The sequence below is a fragment of the Mobula birostris genome, chromosome 10 (assembly GCF_030028105.1).
Source record: "Mobula birostris isolate sMobBir1 chromosome 10, sMobBir1.hap1, whole genome shotgun sequence".
In the NCBI taxonomy this organism is placed as follows: Eukaryota; Metazoa; Chordata; class Chondrichthyes; order Myliobatiformes; family Myliobatidae; genus Mobula; species Mobula birostris.
Genome location: NC_092379.1, coordinates 144,679,564 through 144,698,350, shown reverse-complemented (window position 1 = coordinate 144,698,350; position 18,787 = coordinate 144,679,564). Strand labels below are relative to the sequence as shown.

General features: G+C 41.8%; 1 protein-coding gene across 3 annotated transcripts in view; it reads right to left on the bottom strand.

The window, feature by feature from the left end:
* The window catches only part of atp11c (ATPase phospholipid transporting 11C), a 218,016-nt gene that overhangs the window by 46,098 nt on the left and 153,131 nt on the right, over positions 1 to 18,787 (bottom strand). For all 3 annotated transcript variants that reach the window (XM_072271059.1, XM_072271058.1, XM_072271057.1), the window contains exons 19-22: positions 15,492 to 15,758; positions 12,395 to 12,569; positions 8,600 to 8,702; positions 6,646 to 6,791 (exon numbers count right to left, since the gene is read on the bottom strand). In XM_072271059.1, coding sequence (XP_072127160.1) covers positions 6,646 to 6,791; positions 8,600 to 8,702; positions 12,395 to 12,569; positions 15,492 to 15,758 — 691 coding nt within the window. The remainder of the gene's footprint in view (positions 1 to 6,645; positions 6,792 to 8,599; positions 8,703 to 12,394; positions 12,570 to 15,491; positions 15,759 to 18,787) is intronic.

Genomic DNA, 18,787 nt, shown 5'->3' with positions numbered 1-18,787 from the left:
TCCCAACCCCTGCAACTCTAGTTTAAACCCCACCATGCAGCATTGGCAGACCACCCCGCTAGGATATTAGTCCTCTTCCAGTTCAGGTGTTAACCATCTCTTCTGTACAGATCCCACCTTCCCTGGAGTAGAGCCCAATGATCCTCCTACACCAACCTTTTAGCCACATGTTAAATTGTATAACCTTCATATTTCTGGGTTCACTAGCATGTAGCACAGGTAGCAATCCTGAGATCACAACCTTGAAGGTCCTGCCTTTCAGCTTAGCACCTTTGTTTATTTCAACCCACTCACAGTAACACAAAGACGTTTCACTATTGGTAACGATGAAAATTAAAGCACATACGTTGGTATTTTACTTAGGATGTAATGCGTGCTCCTGGGAATAAGCAATTTAACTGAATCAATTTCAGAAGGGATCATCCTGCACCAATAGTGTGTTCACTTTGGATTACCAAATTCATGAGTAAGCTGGTAAGGTGGTAACCTTTAATGATTTTATTTTTGTTTTCTTTCTTACATTACATTCCTTACCCTAACCTACCCTTTTCCTCTATTATCCTCTCACCCAATCTCCAGACCAACGACACCATAATGGATCTGTAATCTGCAGTAAGTAGTTACCATTCAATTTGATATCACAACATTTCAGAGCATTGCGAGCACAGTCCCGTTTAACCCTGCTTCTCGATTCTCCTTATCCAAAACATTCACTTTACACACCACTGTGGATTCCAGTTAACTGGACCATTGGTTAAATAGGGTAGCATCTTATTGGGAATAATTAGACCATAAGTCATATGAGCCGAATTAGGCCATTTGGCCCATCGAGTGAGTCTGCTCTGCCACTCAATCATGGCTGATCCTTTTTCCTTCCTCAGCCCCGCCCCCCAGCCTTCTCCCCATAACCTTCTGATGCTGTGTCCAGTGAAGAACCAAGCAAGCTCTGCCTTAAGTACACCCAATGACCTGGCCTCCACGGCTGCCTGTGGCAATAAATTCCACAAATTCACCACCTTCTGGATAATCAGAATCAGGTTTATTATCACTGGCATGTGACGTGAAATTTGTTAACTTAGCAGCAGCAGTTCAATGCAATACGTAATCTAGCAGAGAGAGAAAAAAATAATAAATAAAACAATAATAAATAAACAAGTAAATCAATTAAGTATATTGAATAGATTTTTAAAAATGTGCAAAAACAGAAATACTGTATATTTAAAAAAGTGAGGTAGTGTCCAAAGCTTCAATGTCCATTTAGGAATCGGATGGCAGAGGGGAAGAAGATGTTCCTGAATTGCTGAGTGTGTGCCTTCAGGCTTCTGTATCTCCTACCTGATGGTAACAGTGAGAAAAGGGCATGCCCTGGGTGCTGGAGGTCCTTAATAATGGACACTACCTTTCTCAGACACCGCTCCCTAAAGATGTCCTGGGTACTTTGTAGGCTAGTACCCAAGATGGAGCTGACTAGACTTACAACCTTCTGCAACTTCTTTCAGTCCAGTGCAGTAGCCCCTCCATACCAGACAGTGACACAGCCTGTCAGAATGCTCTCCACAGTACAACTAGAGAAGTTTTTGAGCGTATTTGTTGACATGCCAAATCTCTTCAAACTCTTAACTACATCGATATGTTGGGACCAGGTTAGATCCTTAGAGATCTTGACACCCAGGAACTTGAAGTTGCTCACTCTTTCCACTTCTGATCCCTCTATGAGGATTGGTACATGTTTCTTCGTCTTACCCTTCTGGAAGTCCATAATCAGCTTTTTCATCTTACTGACGTTGAGTGCCAGGTTGTTGCTGCAGCACCATTCCACTAGTTGGCATATCTCACTCCTGTACACCCTCTCGTCACCACCTGAGATTCTACCAACAATGGTTGTATCATCAGCAAACTTATAGATGGTATTTGAGCTATGCCTAGCCACAAAGTCATGTGTATACAGAGAGTAGAGCAGTGGGCTAAGCACACACCTGAGGCACGCCAGTGTTGATCATCAGTAAGGAGGAGATGTTATCACCAATCCACACAGATTGTGGTCTTCTGGTTAGGAAGTCGAAGTTCCAATTGCAGAGGGAGGTACAGAGGCCCAGGTTCTGCAACTTCTCAGTCAAGATTGTGGTAATGATGGTATTAAGTGCTGAGCTGTAGTCGATGAACAGCATCCTGACGTAGGTGTTTGTGTTGTCCAGGTGGTCTAAAGCCCTGTGGAGAGCCATTGAGATTGCGTCTACCATTGACCTATTGTCTGCATCTCTGTTTTAAATGGACGCCCTCTATCATCCTGAGGGCCCTCTTGTCCTAGACTCCTCCACCATAGGAAACATCCTCTCCACATCTCCTGTGTCCAAGGTTTTTTTTTAGTTATATAAAGAGTAAAAGGGAGGTGAGAGTTAAATGATGCTGGTGAGGTAGTAATGGGGGACAAAAAATGGCAGTTGAACTTAATGGGTATTTTACATCTGTCTTCACTGTGGAAGACACTAGCAGTGTGCCAGAGGTCCCGGAGTGTCAGGGAGTAAGAGTGTGTGTCATTGCTATTACAAAGGAAAAAGTGCTAGGCTTGAGAGAGGTTGCTGAAAAGATAACGGAAGGATTGGTCATGATCTTTCAAGAATCACTTGATTCTGGCAAGGTCCCGGGGGACTGGAAGATTGCAAATGTCACTCCACTCTAAGGGAGGAAGGCAGACCAATGGCAAGTTCAAAGTAAATTTATTATCAGATATGTGTTACCATATTCACTTTCTTCCAGGTATTCACAGAAAATACAAAAAAACACAATAGAATCAATAAAAAATTGCACACAAAATGGGCAAACAGGCATAGTTTGCACTTTGGTGTTTGATTGTTGGGGTTTTTTGTATTGCTATATTTATGCTCTATTCTTGGTTGGTGCAGCTGTAACGAAACCAAATTTCCCTCGGGATTAATAAAGTATATCTATCTATCTAATTTGCAAATACAAACAATAGAACAAAAATAACAAATAAGTAATACATATTAAGTCCATTTGTTGTGAAACCAGTTCAGTGTCGAGGACAGCGAAACTATTCCCTCTGGTTGACGGGTAATAGCTTTCCTGAATCTAGTGGTGTGGGACCTACAGCTGCTGTACTTCCTTCCGGATGGCAGTAGCAAGAAGAGATCATGGCCTGGATAGTGGGGATCTTTGACGATGGATGCTGCTTTACTGTGTCAGCACGCCACGTAAATGTGATCAATGGTGAGGAGGGCTTTTCCTGTGATGGAGTTGGCTGGTATCCACCACTTTCTATAGCTCTTTCTATCCTGGGCACTGGGGTGAGTGAAGTTGAATGACGTTATCCCCTCTGGTTCAAGAGCCTGATGGTTGAGGGGTAATAACTGTTCCTGACACTAGTGGTGTGGATCCTACGGCTCCTGTACCTCCTTCCTGACGGCAACAGTAAGAAGAGAGCATGACACGGGTGGTGGGGGCTGAATGTAACTTACAAATTATGAAGTTAACAGGATAAGAGAACAAGCTCAGCTACAATACTCTTAGAACTTAGATCTCACTATGAACAGAGCTGTAAGCTCATATCTATTTAAGAAGTGTCGTGTTGCTGCAATTAACTGGAACACAAACATTCACTTGTACATTTACAAAATGCTTTAGTGCAAAGATAAGGCAGTGAGAGCCAAACACTCAAATGGTGTCAAGATAAATCTATTTCAACATGCTTCAGTGTCTTAGATTAAAAATAAATCACTAAGTATTTGAGTGCCTTCTCATTATCCAGCTGATCCACTGGAATTAGTAACATAGAGATCAGGTTCAAACCTGCAGCCAAATTTGCGAGCTTCAAGTCAATCAATCTGTCCCTTCTATTGAACATCTAAGTGAAAGCTGATAAGTGCAGATAAATATCCCTGCCATAGGTGATAACCATTATAAATGACACCACTGCCATAACCTCTGCTTTTAATATAATGGTCAGAAAATTAACAGGAAAAACCACAAGAACAATTGGGAGAAAAAAGCAGGGTACAGATTGGATAACTATCTGGCTTAACCATCTTTTCAGAACCTTTCCATCAGCTGCTGGGCTTTGAGTGATACAGTATGAGTACATCAGCAAGAGAATTCAAGATGTTAGATATTCTTGAAGACAGAACACTTTGATTGACCAGCTCCGCTGCTAAACTTACCACACAAATTACCAACACACAGGGTATTCTGCCCCTGAAGGCTGCTCAATTCTCTGATATCGGAGCAGATCTATAAGAGCAAAACTAGGCCATATAGCCCATCAAGTCTGCTATGCCATTTGGTCATTCCCTCTCAACTCCATGCTCCTGCCTTCTCTGAATGCTACAACCATTTCAAGGGGGGCAAGCATCCAAAAAAATTCCTCATTCTTTCAAATAATCTACTATGCTTAGACATAAATGCAAGAAATTCAGCAGATATTGCAAATCAGTGCATCACACACAAAATGGACAGTTGGATGATTGGGAAGCTTTTAAAATCTAACAAAAGGCAACTAAGAAGGTATAAGAAGGAAAAAGATGAAATATGAGGGCAGACTAGCCAATAATATAAAGCAGGATACCGGAAGGTTTTTCAGTTACAAAAAGAGTAAAAGAGAGGTGAGAGTTGATATTGAACCACTGGAAAATGATGCTGGCGAGCTAGTAATGGGGAACAAAGATATGGCAGATGAACTTAATGGGTACTTTGCATCGGTCTTCACTGTGGAAGACACTAACAGTGTGCCAGAGGTCTGTGAGTGTCAGGGAGCAGGAGTGAGTGCCATTGCTATTACAAAGGAAAAACTGTGAGGCAAACTGAAAGGTCTTAAGGTGGGTAAGTCACCTGGACCAGATGAACCACATCCCAGGGAGAGACAGAGAGGTTGCTGAAGAGCTAACGGATGCATTGGTCATGATCTTTCAAAAATCACTTGAGTCTGACATGGTTCTGGAGGACTGGAAAAATTGCAAAGGGAGACAGGGAAAAGAAAGGAAATTAAAGGCTGGTTAGCCTAAAATCAGTGGCTGGGAAAGTGCTGGAGTCTATCATTAAAGATAGGATTTTAGGGTGCTTTGAGACTAATGATAAAATGTCAAAATCAGCATGGTTTCTGTAAAGGGAAATCTTGCCTAACAAATCCGCTGGAATTTTTTGAGGAAGTAACAAGTGGGGTGGACAAATGAGAGGTACAGTGGCTTTTTCCCACAGTGTTGTAAATTTATTCAGCAGATCACCCTTGATCCAAAAATCTTTTTGAAACTGAACTGACGACGTGCAGTTATATCACTCTGTAGATCAATCAAACTCTCTTGAATTTCTGCCTCAACTTGGGTGGGTTGTACTTCAAATGGATTTAAAATCCAATCCGGGATACCGAGGTTTAACAGGTCATTAAACCTTTCTTGCGTATCCTTGTATATCTGCTTGAGATGTTTCACATAAACGGTAAGGTCATCGGCCTTCAGTGCCTCTGCGATCGTCTTCAGGTTTGGAAATTGTAAAAATTCCCGACGTCCCATATCGTGGCAATAGGCTTCAAGTTTCTTAAGGAAAGAAACAATGGCTTCCTTACAATCTATGAGGTTACTGTTTTTGCCCTGTAAGGTCTTGTTTAACAAATTAAGTTTCTGAAAGATATCTGCCAGATAAAATATGTCCACCTTAGCATCAACGAGTCTTTCTCCATGCTCTTTATCAGACATGAAGGAAACTGTGGTGTCCCACAGTGTAACAAAACGTTGAAGACAGTTTCCCTTGAAAAGCCACCTCACCTCGGCATGCAGCAGCATTGGCCGAAAGTCTTCATCATTTTCTTCACACAGCTGCCCGAGAAGATGATCCTGAAGGGCATAGGATTTGATGAAGTTTACGGCTTTTATGACCACTGAAAAGTGAAAGATTGAGTCATCCCCCTAAGCTTTTAGCTACTAGGTGCTCCCTGTGAATGACGCAATGAATAGTAAAGACAGAAGGTATAACTCTTTTTAGATGGGCAATGAATCCTCTGTATCGACCAACCATAGAAGTGGCACCATCAGTTGCACAAGCAATTATATTCTCCATTGGAATATTGTTCTCGCTTAAATACCAGGACCCCCCCGCTTGGGGCGCCCCTTCTCACAGTTTTCAGTCAGTGGCCCCCTTCAAATGTGCCAGGGCCCCCGAGGGGGCCATACGGCGCCCATTGAGAATGGCTGCACTAAACCACCCCTACACTCCCCCTACCACCATTTTATCATGTCCTGTCAGTCACCTTATGTACAGACACTCTTGTGGCGAATGACACTTTATGCACATACAACCAATCTATAAGCTATTTCATATATTTATATTTCTTTCTTTCTCCTTTACATTTTGTATACTGGAAATCACATTAAACCATCTTGAGTCCTGAGATCTGTCAATACTGATTGTTTACTCAGTGTGGCCCTTTGTCCAAAGCAGGGTTTCAAACCCTTTTTATGCCATGGACTAATACCATTAAGTAATGGATCCTAGGTTGGGAACACCTGGTCTAATTGCAGTGTGTGATGATACTGTGACTCCAGGAGACAAAAAACAGAAATGAAATCTGTGGAGAGAAAACAGGCAAAACAGCACAATAAACCATGCATTCACATGTATATCCTGTCCTAAAAGGCACACCTTGTAGAAGAAATACTGCACAAGTTGTGCTATCCGGATGTAGTACAGATGTCCATGGACAAGCAGGAGCTTCTGTAGGTGTTTAAACTTCAGTATTGCATAATCACTATTTCTGGCTGCTTGACGTCCTTCCTTGCCCTTCAAACCTGAAATCAAAAATTTAAAGCATTTGCAGGTGCATAATTGAAAAGATTTTCTATGCTATAATATATTTAAAAATACATTTCGTATATTTTCCTCTGCGACAGATATAAACCTGTCCGGCTTGTAGTTTCCTGGTGTCTAGCATCCTTTATGAATAGTGTTATATTTTCTATTTCTCTTTGTCATAAGACAATGCACTAATCCAAGACATTTTGGAAATTTTTTCCTGTTGAATATCAAGGCCCCAAGGACAAAATCACTCCACAGAAATTTTTATGAAGTGCAAGTACAATTCCATCGTGCCTTGCTGCATCATTAAATATCTTGGTTAATTTTTTCCCTCACCTTTCTTTTTTAGTTTACATTCCAAGTACCTGAGAGTGCACCTGAATGACAGACTTGAGTGGAGCACCAACACAGAGGCTGTGTACAAGAAGAGCCAATATTGCCCCTACTTAATGAGGAGTCAGAGGTCTTTTGGAGTGTGCAGGCCTCTCCTTCACATCTTCTACCAGTCTGTTGTCACCAGTACAATCATCTAAGGGGTGTTGTGCTGGGGCAATGGCATCAACGGTGTGATACCAACAGGTCAAAAAACTGACTTGAAAGGCTGGCTCTGTTATAGAAATCAAACTGGACTCACTGGAGGCTGTGGTAGAACAAAGGACCCTATGAAAATCCTGGTAATTCTGGCCAGCTTTTCTTACCCTCTGCATGCCACCATGGCTGAACAGAGGAGCACTTTCAGTAATAGACTAAGACAGCTGTGCTGCTACAAAGAAGGTCATTCTTGCCCTCAGCCAATACACTCTAATGTGTCAACCTATAGTCAGGGAGGTGATGTTCCCCCTCCTGTTAGACTGTTAATAACCTCTGTTTATCAGAACCCTATTTAAGCTCTGTTTTATTTTTAAGGTAACTTATTTTTTATTCTTTCTTACTTCTCTTCTAGTATTTGTATATCTGTGCACTTGTAATGCTACTGTGACACTGTAATTTCCTTTGGCATTAATTTAAGTATCTATCCACCTTCTTCATCTTAGTTCATTCATTCATTGTGTGCCATGTCGTAGGACATCAGTGATACCGGTCTTATGACCATCATTATTCCTGGAAAATTCTACAGCTGGATTGTCATGGGCTTCTTCTGGGCAGTGTCTTTACAGGACAGGCGATCCCAGCCATTATCAACATTCCTCAGAGATTGACAGCCTGGCATCAGTGGATCACATAACCAAGACCTGTGACATGCACCAGCTGCTCATCATCCACCACCTGTTCCCATGGCTTCACCTGACCCTGATCTGGGGGGGGGGCCCTAATCAGGTGCTACACCTTACCCAACAGTGACCTACAGGCCACCGGAGGGAAGGAGCACTTACGCCACCTTTGCTAGAAACGCATCTCCATGTGGCAACCCATCTTAATTAGTATCAAATAAACATCCACCAATCATTGCCTTGATAATATGCAAATCATCCAAAGGCCTCAAGATATATATAATTTCCAAAATCAATCTGGTATAACTCCACTGTAAAAATATATCCATCCTCAGTGATATCCATCACAAAGTTATTTGAATAGCTGAAAATAAAGGCAACCTATATATAGTGTTCTCAATAGAACTACTTCACTGTATCCCAATAATTGGCTTCAAAAGACTAGCTCATTGGACTACATTTGTTGATGGCATTAAGTCAATGGATGACAGTGAAAGCTACAGATGAAATCACAAAGTATGTACATATAAGGTTGTTAACAGGTCAGTGATTACAAATTGTTCTGATCTGACCTTTGATTGTTTTCTTACCAATTCCAACATGTGCCTCCAGAACCATACTGACATCATTTGCACCATCACCAATGGCTAAAGATATGGGGCGTTCTTTTGTGTTTTTCACCATTTTTACAATCTGAAATAAAAAAAAAATGAAAGTGCTTTTGTTTCTCTGTATTAAGACACCTGCACTGGAAAGATGAAAGATTTACAATTCACATAATCAGAGTGATATAAATTTTATCATTTAACCTTAACTGCAATAGCTCTTCTGACGAAATTAATCTTGTTACAGAGTAGGTGGGAATAAAGTCGTAGTTTATTCTACACTCTGCTCAAAGCAAACCAGAGAAGCAGGATTAATGTACGGAAAATCTTCATAAACTGACTCATGGGAGCAAGAAGTGGATACCACAAGAGGGATTGTGTCGAGTGACTGCTGAGATTGGCTGATCTTGTAACTGGAACTGGAAGGTAAAGATCATCATCAGCCAAATAAATTATCTTCATTTGTGATGAAGATCTACTAACAAGAATTATTTGGTATCAACCATCACTTTCATTAATTCTGATAAAGGGTCTTCACTGCCTGAAAAACGGGTGGAGGCAGATACTCTCAGGATATTGAAAAAACATCTAAATCAGGGATTTCCAACTTTTTTTTATGCCATGGATCAATACCATTAAGCAAGGGGTCTGTGGACTCCAGGTTGGAAACACCTAATCTAAACAAAAGCATGAGATTGTCAAATTATGGAGGCTACGGACCAAATACGAGTGAATGGGATTAGTGTAAATTAGTACAAAAGGTAGCATGGACTCGACATCTGAAGGGCCTCCTTCTGTGTTGTGGAAATTTATGACCCCATGGAGTTCTTCTAAATTATCAAGAAACAATTCTTACTTGATTGAAAAGTAACATTAATGGTATCTCGCTAAATGATAATCCATTTATTTCAGGATATCAAAGCCACCCAAGAAAATGGAGGCCAAATTTGTTGGCAAAAATCAGATATGAAATGTCAAACGGGAATGTTGTAAGCAAAGGGCCCACACATCCCCTAATCTCTTTGATCCACTACCATCATGGAGGAGGTACAGGAGCATCGGAACTAGGCAAGCCAGACTGGATAACAGCTTCTTCCCTTTGCTGTGAGACTAATGAATACCCTGCCAACAAAGAGGTCTCGTCACTAGGTCACCAAGCTGTTTACTGTTTACCTGTGCTGCACACTACACGTACTTTGAATTATATTTTATTAACTTATTTATGGTAATAGTTTGTTTTCTGTGCTGTGTGAGATACAGGTTTCCCCTGCTATCCGAAGGTAGAGCGTTCCTTTGAAACGGTTAGTAAGCTGGAATGTCGTAAAGTGAATAAGCGATTACCATTTATTAATATGGGAAAAATTTTTGAGCGTTCCCAGACCCAAAAAATAACCTACAAAATCATGCCAAATAACACATAAAACCTAAAATAACAGTAACATATAGTAAAAGCAGGAATGATATGATAAATACACAGCCTATATAAAGCATAAGTACTTTTCTGTAGCACTGTCTAGTGCAGCGAAAATCTCACGCAAGCGCTCTCGGCAGAAAGACTCTCTCCGGTAACCTTTACACTATGAGGCTGCCAAATCATACCAAATAACACATAAAAATACACAGCCCACATAAAGTAGAAGTAATGTATGTACAGTGTAATTTCACTTATCGGAATCGAGAAGACTCCAATAAATTGCAGTTTCATCACAGTAAAACACTTGCTTATACAAATAACCACCTTCTGTAATTATTTTCTTCAGGCCTGCTGGGAACTTTTCGGCAGCTTCAGTATCAGCCGAAGCACTCTCTCCGGTAAACGTTAAACTATGAAGCTGCCCTCGCCTCAGAAACCGATCAAGCCACTCATGACTACCTTTAAATTTCACTTTTGCAACAATTTCATCACCATTGTCCAGACTTTCTGTTTCAGCTTATTAAAATGACTGACTGATTTCTCCTTAAGTATAAGGAGGAAGAGAAGATGGCGGCGCGACGCAGCGGGCGCGGCACTCCGAAATGATATCTGTATTTGTTAAGTAGGGTACTGTGTACAATTCTGATTTGATGGAGACAGACGTGACAGCGCGGAGGAACATCTGGAGAAATTTCTGAAATGCCTGCTTCGCTGCCGCTGGTACTGTGTGGTCTGGAATCTCCGGAGGAGTAGGCCTCTGAGTCCTCGGCTTTGCTTGTTTTGGCGGCCGGAATGAGGTCGGAGGCGCTCGGGAGGCTGCATCGGAGGGGCTGGACGAAGGCTTGAAGTTTTTAGACGGACTGAGTCGGCTGTGGTCGGGTGCTTCCAATGCATTGGCAGTAGTCGGTGCCTGGAGGTTTATGGCAGGGGAGTTTCTCCCTTTTTGCCGCCTGCTATCGAGGACTACAGGAGCCAATCGGGACTTGAGACTTTTTTTCCGTGCCCATGGTCTGTTCTTTATCAAATTATGGTATTGTTTTGCACTGCTGTAACTATATATTATAATTATGTGGTTTTGTCAGTGTTAGTCTTTGGTTTGTCCTGTTTTTGTGTGTTATCACTCTGGAGGAACATTGTATCATTTTTTAATGCATGCATGCATTTCTAAATGACAATAAACGAGGACTGAGTGTCCTCATAATCTAATCTATAATAAAACTTAACGGAACACCATGCTTTGTACACCCATCAATCCACTCAAGCAATAGACTTTCCATTTTATCCATTATTGGATGCCAACTAAGAGAGACCACTTTGCTATGAGCAGAACCAACAGTAACATCGGCAGCTTTCAAAATTCTTTCTCTCTGCGTATAAATAGTGCGAATGGTGGACGCAGGCAAGTTCAATGCGCGGACGATGTCCTTACTTCGTTCACCACGATCGAAACACTTAATTAGGTCAAGTTTTACACTAAGTGTAACACCCTTACGAACTCTTTTAGCTTTTCCGATGCCTTAGAACTCATCTTGCTAACGGATGCACAAAATAAATCGAGGTAAAGCACATGTTTAAGCAATGCAGGCTAGAAGGCAGTTCTGGGGGAGGAGCTTGGCTGTTCGGGCACACGCTGCCTTTTTTTCTAACAGTGAAGACACCTTCTATTAGCGAAAACAGGTGACTAATGTCGGTCTTTCGTAACAGCGAGGTGTCGTAAAGCGAATGGGGGCCACCTGTATACGTTTTGTGGGTGCACCATGGTCTGGAGGAATGTTGTTTCATTTTGGCTGTATATGTAGTCAGATGACAATAACTTGAATTTGTAATTATAATAGGTAAAAAAACACTTAAAACACTTGTGACAAACAATCCACCACGTCATCAGATGAAGAGCTTTATTCTGTAAAATGTGACTCTAAATACACCTATTTTGAACAAAAGTATAAAGATCAAAGCACTTCTCTAGCGTTGGTACTTATAGCAGAAATAGTAAAAAGCAATGCAAACTTCTGCAAATATGATAGATCACTTAAACGTGCCTTAAAATAGAAGACAACTGTTGAAAGTAAGGGAGCACAGAGGTAAACTTAAGACTGTCAGAGGTCAAAAATAAAGATGTCTAACTGCTGACCAAAGACCCTTTCAATGTCACACTCACTGCACCTCCCAGCAGGACTCTTCTAAATGCATCCTTCTTCGTGGTTTCAAGACGGAAATGTGCAGATACTTATGGGTCTTTTAAATATATACTGTTAATATACTTTAGATGAATCACAAGTGAATTATATGGGGCTCCCCATGGGCTATAACAGAGGGTTGGAAAGATGAATAGACAGACATTAAAGACTGGCAAAAAGTCAGCATACCTGTGCTTTCTGTAACGGTGCCATGCGACAACACAAGACAGCTGTACATCTCTGGCATATTTGTAACAATAGACTTTTGTAGTTACTCGAACCGCCATCTTGGGTTGGTTTCAATATTAGTGACAGAGCAGCACCGTCAATGATCAAGCCATATTTCTGCGTAACAGACCAACTTCTAGAACAAAAATCGTTACAGATCTTATTTTAAACTGTGATGAATGGCACAATTCCAATAGAAAAGGTTTCCTCCCACTCGAAGGCATGCCATAGCTGTGACCAAATTAGTGTGATCAACATCAGCTTTACTGCAGTTCATTGATTCTGCCACTAGATGCCAATGCACCTTACACATTGAGCCAGAATTTACTGAAGCTTTCAACTGGAACAATCATAAGACTGCACGACATAAAACAGTACAGCACAGTACAGGCCCTTCAGCCCACAATATTGTGATGACCTTTTAACCTACTCTGAGATCAATTTAACCCTTCCCTCCTACATAAATCTCCATTTTTCTATCATCTATGTGCCTATCTAAGGCTTTCTTAAATGCCCCTAACATATCTGCCTCTACCACCACCCGTGACAATAGACAATAGGTGCAGGAGTAGGCCATTTGGCCCTTCGAGCCAGCACCGCCATTCACTGTGATCATGACTGATCATCCACAATCAGTATCCAGTTCCTGCCTTATCCCCATAACCTTTGATTCCACTATCTTTAAGAGCTCTATCCATCTCTTTCTCGAAAGCATCCAGAGACTTGGCCTCCACAGCCTTCTGGGGCAGAGCATTCCATATATCCACCACTCTCTGGGTGAAAAAGTTTTTCCTCAACTCCGTTCTAAATGGCCTACCCCTAATTCTTAAACTGTGGACTCTGGTTCTGGACTCACCCATGCTTCCTGCCTGCAGCGTGTCCAATCCCTTAATAATCTTATATGTTTCAATAAGATCCCCTCTCAGCCTTCATAAATTCCAGAGTATACAAGCCCAATCGCTCCAATCTTTCGACATATGACGGTCCCGCCATCCCAGGGATTAACCTTGTGAATCTACGCTGCACTCCCTCAATAGCAAGAATGTCCTTCCTCAAATTTGGAGACCAAAACTGCACACAGTACTCCAGGTGTGGTCTCACCAGGGCCCTGTACAGCTGCAGAAGGACCTACCACTCACCTATGCACCTTCCACTCTGTGTAAAGAACTTAGCTCTGACATCCCCCCATACCATCAACCTGATCAACGCAGAAGCAAAATTAGGCCATTTGGCACACTGAGTTGCTCTGCTATTCCATCATGGCTGATTTGTCCTCCTTCTCAACCCTAATCTTCTGCCTTCTTCCCAAAACTAATCAAGAACCTATCAACCTCCGCTTTAAACATACCCAGTAATTTTGCTTCCACAGCCATCTGTGGCAACGAATTTCACTGATCCACCACACTCCAGCTAAAGAACTTCCTCATCTCTGTTCAAAAGGGCCATCAATGTATTCTGAGGCTGTGTCCTTTGGTCCTAGACTCCTCCACTATAGGAAACATCCTTTCCATTTATAGCCCTTACAATATTCGCTGAAGTAATCTGCAATAATCACTACAGATGTTGACATTTATGCCAAGTCTTTGAATGTTAATTTCTTAATTCACAATGAAGAAATCATTTCATGATTAAACATAAACACAAGGGATTCTGCAGATGCTGGAAATCCAGAGCAACACTCACACAAAATGCTGGAGGAACTCAGCAGCTCAGACATCTATGGAAATGAATAAACAATCAGTATTTCAGACCTAGATCCTTCATCAGGACTGGAAAAGAAGGGGGAAGAAGCCAGAATAAAAAGATGGGTGGGGGGGAGGGATAGCTAGAACGTGATGGGTGAATTCAGGAGGGTGGGAGAGGGGGACAAAGTAAGAAGCTGGAAAGTGATAAGTGGAAAAAGTAAAGGGCTGGAGAAGGAGGAATCTTAGAAGAGAATCATGATAAAACTTCACCTATTTGGTTTCTTTAAAGTAATAAAGATGCCTCACAGGTGTATCATCTGATATAAAGATTCATAGATATGATAGGGCAAGTGACCAACAGCTTGGACAAAGAGGTTTTTGGGAATCACTGAAGGAAGCTCTGGAACTCAAAGGCCTGGCAGATGAAGCACATCGGCCATTGATGGATCTCAGAAAGTAGAGTATGCATCTTAGAACAAAGAAAACTACCACCAGCAGCAGTTCCTACCTAATCAAGTATAATGTTGAACCTCAGTTAGGTTACATAGACTAGATCTCAACTTGAGCAACACAAAGCAGTGGAGGAATTCAGCAGGTCAGGCAGAATCTATGGAAATGAATAAGCAGTTGACGTTTCAGGCCGTGACCCTTTACCAGATTTCCTCCAGCACTTTCTGTGTGTTGCTCAAGATTCTCAGCATTTGCAGAATCAATTGCTTTTGTTTACTTCTAACTTGCTAGACTGCAACAGGTGATTAAGGCTTTCAGGGCAGCACAGTCGTGTAATGGTCAGCGTAATGCTATTACAGCAGCAGCATCCTGGGGTCAATTCAGACCTCTGCCTTTACTGCGACTGTGTGGGTTTCCTCTGGGTACTCCAATTTCCCCCCGCATTCCAAAGACCTACAGGCCAGTAGGTTAATCGGTCACGTGGATGCAGTAGGGTGGTGCCGGCTTGTGGGCCGCAAGAGCATGTTACTGTGCTGTATCTAAATAAAAGGATGCACCAATAGGATAGGTAATCAAAATTCTGCCTGCCAAATACAAGGGGATATGATTTTGAAGGAGCACTGGTTGAAAGTCCAAGTTGGTGTGGTCCTTCATGGATTCTATTACGGTATTATTCTGCTATGGATTTACTGAGTTTGCCCACAAGAAAATGAATCTCAGGGTTGTTAATGGTGACTTATATGTACTTTGATAATAAATTTAATTTGAACTTTGAAATCAACTTCTCAGTTAAAGTCTCACCTGACTGTAGCAACTTTGTGCAATACATCCTCCATTCTGTAGAATGTCAACTTCTATTTTTATGTTGAAAGTATTGAATCAACAGCTTTCTGACTTGGCAGAGATATCTCAAAAAGCCTTACCTTAAAAGGCTTGCGGAAGAACATCTTTTATCTTGGACAACCACTTTATGGAGCTCCAGTAACAGTTCGTGCACTTTCTCCGTGCCTCTTGCTCTATATTCCTCAATGCGTTTGGTTGTCAGCTCTAAAAGCTTCATATTGGTATGAAAAAGTCTGCAGGCAAAACATGTGGCCATTGCTGTTTCCATCTTGTCTCCAGTGAGCACCCAAACTTTCATACCTGCAGAATGCAAGGCTTCAATAGTTTCTGCAGCTTGTTCTTGGAGTCTAGACAGAGAGAACAGAAGAACAAACATTCAACATTTTATAAGGAAAAATTGCACCTAGTACAAAAAATAGTTTTCCCTTTAATAGACACATATTTATGCCAAAAATCTCTGTAGTTGCAGGTTATTATACTTGTCCAACTTTGGTTTTCAGACAGTGCTTGCCCATGCATTTTTCTCCAATAGTTACCTGTGACAGAACGCAGATTCTAATTATTTACAATATATATAAAGGCAAAAAAAACTGCACTCAGCAGATCTGCCAGCCTCTGCGCACAGATGGAGAAAAAGTTAGCGATTCAGAACGACGACACGTTCAGAATTTTAATTCTGGCGTCTTTTCCATATATGCTGCTGCTTCTCCAACCGTGTGAGCCCAGGTAGAAAGGATGATATTTCATAAAATGTTAGTCATAGGAGAACAAGGGGCAATTTCAAAGAGAGATATAAAATTATGAGGGATATATATATAGGATGAATACAAGCAAGCCTTTTCAACTGAGGTTGAGTGAGACTAGAACTCTAAAACATGAGTTAAGGGTGAAACATGAAATATTTAAGGGGAACATGAGGGGGATCCTTTTTTACTCAAAGGGTAGTGAAGAGTTTGGAATGAGCTGCCAGCAGAATGGTGGGGGCACATTCGATTTCAATATTGAAGAGAAATTTGGATAAGTGCATAGATGAGAGCGGTCTGAAGGGCTATGGTCCGGTGCAGGTTGATGAGAGTCAGCAGATTAATAACAAAATGCTGGAGAAACTCAGCAGGGTGGGCAGCATCTATGGTAAAAAGTACAGTTGATGTTTCAGGCCAAAACGTCGACTGTACTTTTTTCAATAGATGTTGCCTGGCCTGCTGATTTCCTCCAGCATTTTGTGTGTGTCGCTTGGATTTCCAGCATCTGCAGATTTTCTCTTGTTTGAGACAGATTAATAGCTCAGCACAGACTATAAAGGCTATAGTGTTCTATGACTCTGTGATAAAATACATTGGGAATGATAAGCCCCGGGGCCTGACAGAATTTTCCCCAGGCTGCTCCACAAGGCGAGGGAAGATTGCTGAGCCTCTAGCTAGGATCTTTATGTCCTCGTTGTCCACAGGAATGTTACTGTAGGATTGGAGGGAGGGAAATGTTGTCCCCTTGTTCAAAAAAGGTAGTAGGGATAGTTCGGGTAATTATAGACCAGTGAGCCTTACATCTGTGGTGGGAAAACAGTTGGAAAAGATTCTTAGAGATAGGATCTATGGGCCTTTAGAGAATCATGGTCTGATCAGGGACAGTCAGCATGGCTTTGTGAAGGGCAGATCGTGTCTAACAAGCCTGATAGAGTTCCTTAAGGAGGTGACCAGGCATATAGATGAGGGTAGTGCAGTGGATGTGACCTACATGGATATTAGTAAGGCATCTGACAAGGTTCCACATGGTAGGCTTATTCAGAAAGTCAGAAGGCGTGGAATCCAGGGAAGTTTGGCCAGATGGATTCAGAATTGGCTTGCCTGCAGCAAGCAGAGGGTCATGGTGGAGGGAGTACATTTGGTTTGGAGGGTTGTGACTAGTGGTGTCCCACAAGGATAGGTTCTGGGACCTCTACTTTTCGTGATTTTTATTAAACGACCTGGATGTGGGACAGAAGGGTGAGTTGGCAAGTTTGCAGACGACACAAAGGTTGGTGCTGTTGTGGATAGTGTAGAGGATTGTCGAAGGTTGCAGAGAGACATTGATAGGATGCAGAAGTGGGCTGAGAAGTGGCAGATGGAGTTCAACCCGGAGAAGTGTGAGGTGGTACACTTTGGAAGGACAAACTCCAAGGTAGAGTACAAAGTAAATGGCAGGATACTTGGTAGTGTGGAGGAGCAGAGGGATCTGAGGCTACATGTCCACAGATCCCTGAAAGTTGCCTCACAGGTAGATAGGGTAGTTAAGAAAGCTTATGGGATGTTAGCTTTCATAAGTCGAGGGATAGAGTTTAAGAGTCGCGAGGTAATGATGCAGCTCTATAAAACTCTGGTTAGGCTACTTGGAGTACTGTGTCCAGTTCTGGCCACCTCACTATAGGAAGGATGTGGAAGCATTGGAAAGGGTACAGAGGAGATTTATCAGGATGTTGCCTGGTTTAGAGAGTATGCATTAGGATCACAGATTAAGGGAGCTACGGCTTTACTATTTGGAGAGAAGGAGAATGAGAAGAGACATGATAGAGGCATACAAGATATTAAGAGGAATAGATAGAGTGGACAGCCAGCGCCTCTTCCCCAGGGCACCACTGCTCAGTATAAGAGGACACAGCTTTAAGATAAGGGATGGAAAGTTCAAAGGGGACATTAGAGGAAGGTTTTTTACTCAGAGAGCGGTTGGTGCGTGGAATGAACCGCCTGAGTCAGTGGTGGAGGCAGATACACTAGTGAAATTAAGAGACTGCTAGACAGGTATATGGAGGAATTTAAGGTGGGGGCTTATATGGGAGGCAGGGTTTAAGGGTCGGCACAATATTGTGGGCCAAAGGGCCTGTACTGTGCTGTACTATTCTATAACCTGCTCCCTGATCTGTGTATATGTATGCCCCAGCTGACTATATCTGATTACCCTCCCCTCCTTTAAGATCATCACTGTCATGCAGTAAGATTATTACTGTTGCACAGTTAGATCATTATTGGCTTGATTGTCCCTCACATTACGTCAGTACCTGATTAAGCAAAGGCACTAATAATCCAAGGAGGAATATTTACGAAGTATATCCTGAAATAAGTTTGAAAATAATTGTTCATTAAATAAATTGAATGGATGACATGATGCTTGCTGCACATCACCTTCCACCTAACAATGAAGCAGTGCAGCAACTAAAGACGGAAATTTTCAAACGAGCTGCTGCATTTTAGTACTGGAATACTAACCTTTAATCAATACTTTTCTAATTAGCAGATATTCCGACAATTTAAATAAATAATATGATAAGTCTGTCAACCAACAGACACAGGGTTATTTACTCATAGTTTACAGTGAAATAGTCCAGATTACTGATGTCTGTGTC